Source organism: Hylaeus anthracinus, unplaced genomic scaffold, assembly GCF_026225885.1.
Source record: "Hylaeus anthracinus isolate JK02 unplaced genomic scaffold, UHH_iyHylAnth1.0_haploid 12001, whole genome shotgun sequence".
Lineage (NCBI taxonomy): Eukaryota > Metazoa > Arthropoda > Insecta > Hymenoptera > Colletidae > Hylaeus > Hylaeus anthracinus.
Window position 1 is genome coordinate 1044056 of NW_026534348.1, and position 12966 is coordinate 1057021.

At 39.5% G+C, this 12966-nt stretch overlaps 3 protein-coding genes across 5 annotated transcripts; all 3 read left to right on the plus strand.

The window, feature by feature from the left end:
- Positions 1–104: 104 nt before the first annotated feature.
- Positions 105–1928, plus strand: LOC128891117 (chromatin complexes subunit BAP18). Of its 2 annotated transcripts, none has more exons than XM_054150341.1 (4): positions 105–289; positions 644–735; positions 1327–1425; positions 1521–1928. In XM_054150341.1, exons 1-4 carry the CDS (start codon positions 272–274, stop codon positions 1786–1788), a joined length of 477 nt encoding a protein of 158 aa, XP_054006316.1. In that variant the 5' UTR covers positions 105–271; the 3' UTR covers positions 1789–1928. The 2 variants fall into 2 exon arrangements, with proteins under 2 accessions (XP_054006316.1, XP_054006315.1); XM_054150340.1 differs by lacking the exon at positions 105–289 and adding an exon at positions 398–456.
- Positions 1929–2302: 374 nt separating this feature from the next.
- LOC128891101 (major facilitator superfamily domain-containing protein 1-like) lies at positions 2303–6428 on the plus strand. Of its 2 annotated transcripts, none has more exons than XM_054150308.1 (7): positions 2303–2715; positions 3916–4192; positions 4261–4677; positions 4753–5064; positions 5183–5295; positions 5381–5619; positions 5887–6028. In XM_054150308.1, exons 1-7 carry the CDS (start codon positions 2577–2579, stop codon positions 5902–5904), a joined length of 1515 nt encoding a protein of 504 aa, XP_054006283.1. In that variant the 5' UTR covers positions 2303–2576; the 3' UTR covers positions 5905–6028. The 2 variants fall into 2 exon arrangements, with proteins under 2 accessions (XP_054006283.1, XP_054006282.1); XM_054150307.1 differs by having other exon boundaries at positions 2305–2715; positions 6015–6428.
- A 253-nt stretch (positions 6429–6681) lies between these two features.
- On the plus strand, positions 6682–12713 carry LOC128891095 (ATP-dependent RNA helicase DHX33). The gene is made up of 7 exons (XM_054150297.1): positions 6682–7344; positions 7709–8326; positions 9047–9279; positions 9818–10168; positions 10780–10978; positions 11245–11521; positions 12039–12713. Exons 1-7 carry the CDS (start codon positions 7121–7123, stop codon positions 12213–12215), a joined length of 2079 nt encoding a protein of 692 aa, XP_054006272.1. The 5' UTR covers positions 6682–7120; the 3' UTR covers positions 12216–12713.
- Positions 12714–12966: the final 253 nt, after the last annotated feature.

Here is a 12966-nt window from a genome sequence, read left to right on the forward strand (position 1 = left end):
TTTATAAGTTAAACTGTTGCTAAGATAAAAAATAAAAATACACAATTTCCCCATCTCAAAAAGAATGTATATAATCTTAAAGGGGTCGGTACCTTATACTTTCACATAATTATGCGGACGAAAACGAATAGGGAAAGATTGTCGAAGGGGTCGACAAGAGAAGCAGAGGTTACAATTGTTTAATAAGAAAGATTCCGAGGACGACGCGAGATGGCAATAGCGTGCAACCGTCTGTTCGGTCGAATGACGACGTACGACAACACAAACTGACATGAACTCTGCGAGCAAGGTAAGCGAAAAGGTAGCGGCTGTCGCCGATTTTAGGCAGTTTCTCGCCATATAACACTTAACGGTCATTCCCCCCCACCCCCTCGCCGCTTGTCTTCCTTTTTCTACGCGAGTCACGTGCTTTTACCCTCGAGTACCTTAGCAATGGAGTCTATAAGCGGCCAAAAGGTTAGGTTATGTCTTGTCCAATAGAATTTTTTTTAATTATTTTTTACATCCTTGTTGGATTATTGAATTCATCGCGAAATATCGCGCCTGTTCGATTATTCAGTGAATTTGTGTGCGAAGTAAAGTGTCAGTTGGTTATTAATTACGTGTTGGGGAATAATCGACGAATATTTCGTTCTCATTTCAGGTTGGTGAGATTTTCACCGCAGCCGGGGCAGCGTTTAACAAGCTTGGTGAATTAACTATGCAGTTGCACCCCACAACGGACTCACCAGCTGGGTAATTTGACGAGGAACAAATATGTAACATTGCTTTTGTCGGAAGTAGCAACAAACGCGTTTAATGCCTTCGCTTAAGTTTATATGACTGCTCTGTCTGCAGAAAAGCGCGGGAAAATGTCACGTGGTACCGCTTGCTACCAATAGGAAACACAAAAGTTATCGAGCTTTGCCCGAATGCTTTCATTATGAATCGATAGGATGCACCTAACCTTCAATTTACACGATTCTTAAAATAATCGATTTCTGATCATCGAAACTGTTAAAAACAAACATCTTTCGGTACCGTTTGCTTTGTTGCACACTGACATTAAATCTAACAAAGAAAAGTTTCCTCTATTTTAGACTCAAAACACGTTCACATTAATTACGTCTAAATTTTATGTATTTTCGATTTGCACGATTTTATGGGCATCTTCATTCATTTCTTGTAGCATTAGCCTTACGAAACATCTTCTACATATTAACAATGACAGATACGGCTAGAAAAATCATTAACATGGTACCTATGTACCTCATTCGTCGCTTTACCGCAAAAATTACTGGCTGTATTTTTACGTAATAATACTCTGTGGTGTTGCTTGATCTGTAGTAAATGGACTGACGAGGAAATTGAGATGCTCCGTCACTCGGTAAAGACCTTCAGTGAAGACTTGAACAAAATAAGTGAACACATCAAGGGACGAACGGTGTAAGTTAACAAGGCTGCATCGAGCCCACGGTTGTTCCCTCAATTTCTCTGCGTCAGTCTTGATCCAACTTTAACCGGTCGATTTGGCATTTTAGCTCTCAGATACGGACAACGTTGAAGAAGAAAGCCTTCGAAGAGGCGGGGGTGCCCATCAGGCAACAGATATTGTCGCAACAATCGGTGCAACAGTCGGCGCAAGTGAAGCAACAATCAACAGGGAACCAAGGATTAATGGGAAAATCAGCGGAAGTAACGTTAAACATGTTAAACGCACCGGAATCGGAGGTAGACGTTGAAGGATTGCCGGAAGAGTGTCAAGTGAAGCTTGAGTTCGAGGGTGCGACGGAAGAAGTCGCCTCTTAAGTCAAGAATGATCGCTTCCGAACTGCTGGTTTTCCAAATCTCGATCTCTAACATAAGAAAATTTTCATATAATATGCGATTAGTGTTAAGTATTAATTATCTACATTCAATAAATTATGTTTCGCAATAAACTCATGAAAATCAAACTACGAGAACTTTATTCTATTTTGGGCTTACAATGATGGCGTCACAGATTAGAAGATGATAGAGCTATTGACAATATTCATTTAGGATTGTTTTGTTCTCCGATGAAGTAGAGATCTACTTATCGTATACCACCTTGAACATTAAACAATTCTTCGAAATCTTACCACTATCGTCATCTAACGGTGAACAAGCTTAGCTTTGAAATCTTTAATCAGTGCTCTCAACGAAAAAATGTTTCTACGTGTAAAGTCTCGGATATATAGGGGCATTCAAGTGATATTGGTAACACTGCACATTCTTCCGATAGAGATTTTTAAGTCGATCTTTTGGTATTCGAGTGTTTTGCTGCGCAGGTTGGGTAGCCAGCGTGACGTATACGATTGACAGATTAGTAATGACACGACTGGCAGCACATCTAACTCGTTAAAGTAGTTAATCGACAGCATTCACGAGCTGATCCCTAGCACAATCCTTTTTTTTAAGAGACTCGCATCTGGTTCATTAGAACAGGGGATTGGCTCGTGCGTATTTGATTGATGGTGTAATGATCGGTACAGTGAACTCTAGTGAACGTCTCGAGCCCAAGGCACCTGTGGCTGTGCCTGTCAGTTGTAAACAATAAAATAACAACGCGATTCGATATGGAAGGAGGCGTGTTAGAAAGTCCAGATACCACTCTGGACAGATCCGACGATGAAATCGCCTTACAAGGATTCTGCAGCCCTAAAAAGCTACCGTACAGATTTCTAGGACTAGCTCTTATGTGCTTCTTAGGTTTTGGTACGATTGTCACTCCAACGTTATCTTTACAACGTGCTCGAAGAGCCATTGTTTAGGCCCGATTGTTGTTGTTTCCGTACATTACGACCTTGCTATACATTTAGTCACGATTTATCTTAATTCATATAAAGTAACGATTGTACTTTTTCTTTTAACATTTCGTAATAGAATTCTGTTTACTTTATGGCATGTTAAATCATTTGTTTTCGAGATAAATGTAAACAGTAACATGTCGATGTAGTGGTGATAGTATTTATTCGATAATACAATATCCATACACAATACACTGAAACATAGTTTTAGTTTAATCGTACTCCTGTACATCAATTTATTGTTGATCGATTGTTAATTTTTAAATTATAGTAGGATTTTTGCAAAATGCTTACTAAACCTTTCATTACATATAACGAGATATATTTAATATTATTTATAAGACTTGACGTTGATATGAAGAGAATACCGGAAATTGCGATGCGAGATATTTCGTCTATGGCATCGCAAAAGCGATATTGTGGTAACGAAATATCTCTTTGTAGGTAATGAAAGGGTTAAATGTTGAAACTTCTTTGCTGAAAACAAAGGAATACGTTTCTCGATAAGTGTCGCTTAGTAATCGTACATTGATCAGCTGCATTCTTCCAAGTTCCGAAAACGTCTGATGACAGTTTAATCGATCACTATCGTCTGTAACGACCGACCGTCTTCTTCATCTTCAATGTTACGCAGCTGGTCATGATTTGATATTTGATCTGGTGCTCGTAATGATACTATACTTTTTATTTAACAAATAACGAATCAATGTTCATTTCTTCTTCGCTATTTTTAAAATTTTTGTCTAAATAGTAATCTTGCCCACTTCTGCTATCAGACATTTGAACAGTACTATTACGGACTTCGTAAATTACATTAATATTCCTTTCGCTCTGGATATTTTCGAGATAAGACATATCAGCGAAATTATTTATCCTCTCATTAACATTTTAATATAGAAATAGTGTTGGGATTCACATCGGAAAATACATAATACGAAAAACGCGTGTTTACGCTGAAATCGATCGGCTTATGAGTCACGTTTTTCACGTATTCTCCGAAGCATGCCTTAGATTATCAGATCATTGACCCCGTTAAGATGATTCCGTATCAGAAGCATGGTATTTCATCCCTTGAATAAATTAATGTAATTCAATACTTTGTTTTCAGGTCCGTACTTCTGCTTTGACAATCCTAGCGCACTCCAAGATAATTTTAGGAGCGATTTGGCGATGTCAACTTCTAAATTCGTTCTACTTTATTCAATATATTCGTGGCCAAATGTGATTTTTTGTTTCATCGGAGGATTTTTATTGGACAGTGTCTTCGGAATACGTTTAGGAACAATTATATATATGGGACTCGCATTAGTTGGACAAATCATATTTGCAACAGGAGCTATGATTAACGCTTTTTGGCTCATGATGATTGGTCGATTTGTATTTGGGTATGTTTTTATTTTATGATGTTGATAATTATCATGTCAATTAACATTAAATTTAATATTTCTTATAGTATTGGTACAGAATCGTTGGCTGTTGCTCAGAATAGTTATGCAGTCTTGTGGTTCAAAGGAAAAGAATTGAACATGGTATTCGGTTTACAATTAAGCTTTGCAAGAGTTGGCTCAACTGTAAACTTTTTGGTCATGGAACCAATTTATACTTTCGTGTCCCAGTATTACAAAGGACCAGAATGTATCGGTGTAGTACTTTTCCTTGCTACTTTCACTATGGTGGGTTCTATGATTTGTGCCTGTGTAGTAGGTATTATGGATAAGCGCGCAGAGAGATTATTGAGAAGAGGCGAAGGGGAAGAAGCCCAGGTTGTTAGTCTAACAGACATTAAGGATTTTAGGCTTATATTTTGGTTAGTCGCTCTCATCTGCATTGCTTATTACGTCGCGATATTTCCATTTATCGCCTTAGGAAAGTGAGTATGAGCAACAGGAAAGTTTTGTAAACATACTTTATCTATATTGTATATTACATAATATTTGTTTTCTAGGGTCTTCTTCGAACGAAAATACGCATTTGATCCAGCAAATGCGAACAAAGTTAACTCTCTCGTATATTCTATATCAGCTATCGCATCCCCTATTTTCGGATATCTTGTTGATAGAACTGGAAAGAATGTTACTTGGGTATTTATGAGTATTCTTGTAACTATGGTGGCTCATGGATTACTTGCATTCACATATGTGAATCCTTATGTGTGCATGATTCTAATGGGATTAGCATATTCGATGCTTGCCAGTAGTTTGTGGCCATTAATCGCTCTTGTCACCCCAGAATATCAGCTTGGTACTGCTTACGGAATGTAAGTAAAGTTAAATCCATTTCTCTTAACAAAGCAGGGTTCGTGTCTAGTATACATAAAGTATACTATATCTTGTGGTACACGATATTATAACACATTCTATTTGCATTATTATCAGAGCCCAGTCTGTACAAAATCTAGGTTTGGCTGTAGTTACAATTTTAACTGGAATAATTGTGGACCGAGGTGGATATTTCATGCTTGAAATGTTTTTCTTGGGTTGGCTATGGAGTATGTCTTCTGAATTTGTTATACATTGCAATTATTATAACAGAATTGTATGTATAAAATTTCCTAATTGACATCTTTTTAACAGTTTCGTTATTGACCGCTGTTGCAATTTGGATGTCAGATGTAGCCACGAGTGGCGGTTATCTAAATATGACACCAGGTCAAAGAGATAAATACCAGGAAATTCGACAGACACCCGAAAGTCTCGAGAGGGCAAAATTACTATCCCCAGAGTCTACTTCAGATTTATCGACTGACGATCTTCTACAGCCGCAGTCCGACACTAGTATCAGAAATCGTTACCTTTCTCGTATTGGTGCAATGGTAATTATTTAGTTTTTAAATAAGTAAATATGTTAATTTCAGTAGTATTAAGGTACAACTGTAGTATAGTTTGGTGTAAGCATGCATTCACTTATTTTTATTAAATGTTTCAACCTCGCGTTTAAGAACTCATCAGTAAAATGTGATAAATACAACATCAATCTGCAAAAATGGGAAAAATGACTTGTTTGATGGCATGTTTATTATAATTTTACCGAAGAGGGTTCAAATGTTTAATAAAAATAACTGACCAAATGCTTGTTTCAGATTCTACCGTTGTTTTAAATCGGACCAATACCTCACGAGAAATCATCTTTGTAACTTCAGTAGCGTTTTTAAACGTTACTATGTGACCGAATATAGAATTTATTTAATCTTTTTTTTTATGCTTTCAGATACCTCCTTGTGCGAAAGCACCGATCCATCGACCGTTACGATGATTACGCATTCCATTTAGCGACAAATTCGAAATATAGATAGTTATCTTTGTTTAAAGTATAATTAAAAAATTTGCTCACTGTGTCTTCCTCTTACACGGCGTTAATCTGTGATAATTTCTTAATGTATACATTTAAAACCAACTATAATTCATTTTTAATTGGTCGACAAGCAGATTTTTTTATTAATAGACTAATCTGCCGACAAATGACAAATAACAGAGATATTTGTTTTACATTATCTGTAGTAGTAAAGTTTAATAATGATAATAATAACGCAATTTGACTAATCATTGCGAAGGAACAAGTTCATAATATAAATAAATTAAGAATTATTTTCTACCTCCTGTTGGAACAAAAAAAAAAAGAAAACATGCGATGGTGTTAAATTACATATTATTCGATAAGATCTTCAATATGTTGTAATATATCAGTGTATCTAAATGTACATTTAATAGTGTGTGGCTGAATCAAAACAAGAACCATGTAATTTCTTTTGTATTGTTGTTTCATACCCAAAGATATTAATTTAATTTGCATTATAGCATGAAGTTTACTTTTGTAGTACCGATACAAGTACTTCCTTACTATGAAATGAAATTAAGATATTAAACTCGTAAATATACTTTCACCGCGTAAATGGAGTTTATCATGTACATACATTCATCGCGTGATAATTTAAAAAATACGGTCGATTTCACGGGCAATGGTGTAAATAAAAATTTATCATCCGTTGCGCAACAGTCGTCTTGTTTATTCGCTGTTTTTTTTCTTTTAAGAGTTGAACAACATAAAGAAAAATAACGGCCGCAAACGCATAAAATATTTCTTCCATACTCGAAAAGGGATAAACGATGAAAGATTTTAAATGTATCTGAAACTGATATGGCTCAAGTATGGAAAAATGGCCAACAAATAATATAAATTAGCGACACTATGCCATTGGCTGTTGTCTGCTCTTGTCAAGACGCTTATTTGTACACAGGTGTAGTGTGCAACACGTGCGTGCTCGTGGACACAGTACCGTTGGTAAGTTCGCCGTTTGTGGTAGAATTTTAGACGACATGGGCGTCCACGACAACACAGATTCGAAGTACAATGTTATAGGTACTTCCAGCTTTTCAAAATTAGCACTGAAACGCCCTACTACCGTCGTGTTTAACGAGAGCCCCAGCAAAATTCAAAAACACGAGGACAGTCAAAATGTTCCGACAGAAAATGTGGATCGTGGTAACGTTAGCATACAACAACAAAGGAAATCTTTACCAGTCTACAGGCTTCGTAAGCGGTAAGTACTGCATCATTTTCTATCGTTTCCCGGTTGATTTGCGCTGTTATTTTGTCTTCTGAACAATAGTGACGAACTACTCGGGTAGATTGTAAAACAAAATGGCGACTTATCGACGCGTCGACTGCGCGAACTCGTAATGTGTGATCGTCCGCTGTCTAGGTGGCACCACCATCCAGTACCGAAGACGCGTCTACCGCGAACATTTGAATATTTCAAATAATGTTGTTACTATGAAATAGAGTATTATGCGTGTAAATCATAACGAGTTGAGGTTTAAGAATCCTCAAAAAGAAATACAAGAAAAACCTTTCCATTGTCGTCAACGTTTCAACAAGCTTCTCTTCGATTCGATCGGTTTCAGATTGCTCGACGAGATACGAAAGAACAGCACCCTTATCATCATCGGCGAGACCGGTAGCGGTAAGACCACGCAGATACCTCAGTTACTTCTCACCTGCGGGATAGCGGGTGCATCCGGTTGCATTGGTATCACGCAACCACGAAGAGTGGCTGCGGTGAGCGTGGCCAGGAGGGTGGCCCAAGAGCAGGGCGTGGAAACAGGAAAATTGGTCGGTTACTGCGTGCGTTTCGAGGACGTCACGTCCCCCCAAACGAGGATCAAGTATCTTACCGACGGTATGATGGTCCGCGAGGCAATGTCCGACGAAATCCTCTCGGACTATTCGGTGGTGATTCTCGACGAGGCCCACGAAAGATCCGTCCAGACGGACGTGTTGCTCGGTGTGGCGAGACGAGCGCAGAATCTGCGGAAGCTGAAGAACCTGCCGCCGTTGAAGTTGCTCGTGATGTCGGCGACGATGGACGTCGATAAGTTCGCCAAGTATTTTCAAGCACCGGCGGTGTACTTAGAGGGTCGTCAGCATCCCGTGAAGATTTATCACGCCGTCAAGTCGCAAGAAGATTACGCGTTCTCTGCCCTTGTTACCGCCTTCCAGATTCACCGCGATAATCCTGCCAAGTAAGACTCTTATGTACTGCCAGCTTCGTCTACTCTTTTTGTTTCGTTGTTTGGAATTCTGTCGAACACCCTCGAACCAAGCGAGGGGGGAGGGGGGGGGGTATTAGATGGCTACGGATAACGTAAGCGTTGGCGGGATACGCGAAGAGCGTATGGCTTCTGCGCGCGTAAAATATGCATTTATGCATGAAACATGCGGGCAGATATGTGAAGGGCGTGCATGTGTGCCATTGGGAGCTGTGCACTTGTGTGAAGAAATTGTGTGCAATATACAATATACAAGCAATGTGTGTAGTATGCATCAATTATATAGCAAAAAAATGATAGTATATATTTTTGTATTTTTAGTAAACTGTGTAGTATAGGGAAGATTTCGGAATGGAACTGTACAAGGTCGTTGAGGTTGCTAACATTTTTGATGACGGTTGTTGAAATAGGATACAAATTATACCGATAAATTAATTTTTTCTTCTAGTTTCAATGATATAGTAGTACACTCAACAGTCATGCCTTGTCCTCGATAATTCCACTGTTAGTCGATAGTCGCTGAAGCAAAGAAAAGTATTCGTGATGTAATTTTGAATCGCTGAGCCAGTTACAAGATCTTGGAATTTACATACCGTTACTTTTATCGAATTAGGGGGAAACTGTTCGTATACGAACGGAAACTAGGTCAGAAGGAAACGAACAATTTCCTGAATTTTTCTATCTTCTCTCCAGCGAGGATATTCTGGTGTTTTTAACCGGACAAGAAGAAATAGAAGCTGCAGTAGCGAGCGCAAGACAAGTAGCTAAACAGTTGGATGGACAGGGATATCCACCGTTAAAGGTTTTTCCATTGTACTCGTCTTTGCCCACGCATCAGCAATTGGAAGCCTTCAAACCATCCGTTCCAGGAATGCGGAAACTCATTTTATCTACCAACGTGGCCGAGACGTCCGTTACTATCGGTGGTAAGTCACAGTTACGTTAATCTTTGTGATTTAATCCACAAACAACTAAAGGGGAGAAAAGGGAATGCACTCTCTTAGCTGTAAGGATAAAATTTGGCGTCCTTAGAAATTCGTAATCATTTATTCGAGTGTCACAATCAGTTTTAAATTAAAAATAGAAACCTTCTAAAAATGTTATAAAATGATAAAAGTCATAAATAAATGGCAGCACACATGCATGATACGACTAGTCGCCGCGTGGACTCGCTACGTTCGTCGCTCGAAACTTTTCCTCTTGAACAATTCTCCGTTTGCCAAAAATAGCCCTCCCCCTCGGTTCGATGGCAAGATCGAACAGGGGGTTAATTCGGGAAATTGTCCGTTCGTTTGGGGCCAATTTCATTTTCCGCGTGCGCCGCAATCTGCTAATATCGCGGCTGAAACCAGCGGGTACTCGTTCGCGACAGGCTTGATTGCTCGGCTCGCTTTCGTGATTACATTCGCGAGTGGATACCGTGGACGTCGGGTGTACACAGACATTCCCGATGAAATTACACAGGAATTCGGCATGTGATCGACACCGGAGTGGTCAAAGCGAGGACTCATCATCCGACGACAGGATTGGATGTGCTCAGGGTGGAAAAAGTCTCAAAGGCGCAGGCATGGCAGAGGACGGGCAGAGCTGGCCGCGAAGCGCCTGGAAAATGTTACAGAACCTACACGAAAGAAGAATTCGAGAGGATGAAGGAGATGCCGGTGCCGGAGATACAAAGGTGTTCCCTAGCGGGTGTGGCGCTTCAGTTGCTCGCCATCGGGGTTGATATCACTACCTTTGATTTTATGGACAAACCGCCGAACGAAGCCGTAGACGCCGCGGTGACCTGCTTGGAGAACCTCGGGGCCATTAAAGGTGAGCATGATTACATTTTGGGAGGGAAAGTATTGACCCCTCTGGATCCCTGGATCCGAGTTTCGAGAGCTCTTTCCGTTTGTTCGATGAAATCCTACGCGCTAATCGAACCGTTCTCGATTCTTCCTCTTCGACGAGAACAGACCGCGACTGTCTCCTCGTGGATTTCAATCAACCTTTTTATTTATTTCTTTTCTTCTTTTTTTGAGAACCTGGTATTACTGTAATTTGCGTTCGATGTTGTCTGATTAAAATATATTAATACATTTTTCTTACAAATGTAATCGGTTTTATCTAAACTCTATCATTCCAAACAGAATTTTGAACAGTCTCGTCCGACTAAAATTGATAACATTTCATTTGAATGAAATCGATGGAATTGAATTAAAAAAAAAAAAAAAAAAAAATAGAAATCAGTAATAGCAAAGAAGTTTATCCAACGAAAAAGAGCCTCGAATCGAGTTCCAACGAAGAGTGCAAACGAAACTCGATCACTCAGGGGAACAAGAACAGTTGGGGTCAATCGACTTACTTTTCTTCGATTCACGGGCGTTGCTATACGGTGCTACTGTAACAGACAAAAGTTTCTCATTGGATTTTCACGCGAATAGGTTCTCCGCCACAGCTGACTACACTCGGCAGAACGATGTCCTTATTCCCACTGGATCCAAGGTTCACCAAGGTGATCCTTGCGTCGGTGGAGCATCAGTGCCTCGAGGAGGCGCTTACAGTCGTCGCATTGTTGTCGGGAGAATCCATTTTCACCGATCCACCTGCCAGAAGACAACAAGCTTACGTCGCCAGATCAAGGTATTTATTTTATTCGATATCGATTTCCTACAGTTTAAGACTTAACTTAACTGTGTTTGATAATACTCGATTAACCTTTTGAGGGACGAATTTTTAATTATGGATTTCTTACAATTTTTGTTTAGTTCATTTTATTTAAAGTATAACAACAGTATGTAGCGCACAGAGTATACGCTGTTTCATGTTAAAACGTCAAATGGTCCGAACCGTGATCGATATTTTGTTGCTTGTTACGTGGCACGTCGCCGGTGTTTCGTTCGTTCCAGATTCGCTTCACCCGAGGGAGACCACGTCACGATGCTGAACGTTTTCCGCGCATATACGAGCACGAAGCAGAAGAAGGTCTGGTGTCACGAGAACTTTATGCATCATAGACATCTGGAGTACGGCGTCGAGGTGCGACAGCAGCTCGCCGCATTGGCGAAACGCGCGAATTTGGAGAAGACGAGCTGCGGGAAGAATACGGAGCAACTTAGGAAGGCGCTGCTCGAAGGCCTCTACGATAATCTCGCGGAATTGCAGAGGGATCAAACCTACGTAACCGTGAGTATTTTCTGTTATCGATTTGAGTGGGCTCGTACTTTCAAGAATGAATCAGAGTACATTGTATTTTGCTGTTTTAAATATTTTATCAAATAATAACATGAACAAATTTCAATTTTCAGCAGGTCTAATTTTCAGGAAAAATATCCTGAATTTTTACTACTTTAATCAAGATAAATGTAGGATTATTTCTTCCTAGTAACTTTCTAATCAGTCGTTGGAACACGCAATTCTTTTCTGTTTTCACTAATTTAAAAAGAAAAAAACCGATTTTGAGTGGTCCATTGTTGAGGGTCGTTCGTTCAGTTGCCAAAAAGAAGCGTCGTGGGTAAGGGTGAAAAAGTTTACACTGCGAGATTAAGGGAAGTTTTTGAACGGGGTTAGCGTTATTTTGTTGTCATGCTGGGAATTCGAAGCTTAAACAAGTTTGCCGAGTATAGGGCGCAGTTTAAGTAAGTTTTCTCTCAGCGAGTGGGTAACGAGAATTTAGGAGTAATTGGATTGTTCGTCTGTGTAGGTGAGCTCGAAGCAGCCGGTAGCTATACATCCTTCCTCGGCGTTGCACGGTACCAAGCCACCGCTAATATTGTTCACGGAGGTCGTGGCTACTGGAAGATGTTATCTTCGCGGTTTGTCTCTCATCGAACCTTCGTGGCTAACTGAAAAAGGACTCAATACTGGGAAACACGACTAAGGATGTTTTAGATCCGCGACTGAATGCTATTGTAAAAACGGAAACCGCTTATAACCCTGTCGTTCGTATTTGGTTCGATTGGGTTTGTGTAGCCTGTACAGTTCTTTAATAAAAATTTCTATTGTCTCGTTGGGGATAACGCCTGGTCTATGGTCACAGTCACTCTTTTTGTTGCAAAACTTTCTTCTTTTGTTTTGTACTTGAGAATCGTAATCGTTGTTTCAGGTTCGAAAAGGTGCTTTGGTTATTTAGAGGAAATATAAATTTTACGAAAGATCGGAAACGGAGATATGTGTGGAATTCGGAGACATTTTGGTTATGGTAGTCGTGATTTATTTTTAGTTTCGAGTTATACGTTATCACGATATAAGTTGACGGGATACTATAGTTGATGTAAACATTTATGTTACTTTATGTATACCTTATTATACTATTTAGTATTCTTACGTTATTCCTGATGTGTTTACATTTATCAATAATCAAGTTTACTAATCTCAATGTTGTTAAGTTTCCTCCTATCCCCAAATTATTTAGTTTTTCCTCAATTAAGTATACTTTACAAGCATTCGCAGACATTTCGAAATATTCGAGTAGAGAAAAATCCGACGGATAGTTTCAGCCTTAATCTGTATGCATTTCACTTGTCCTGGAAGAGTTAAAGCGAACACAGACACTTGGCCGAGTTCCGAAGTCGTTAGCGGAACGCGTCGATTAATCATAACTGCAGCAACGCCGGCTGTCTTCATCGTTG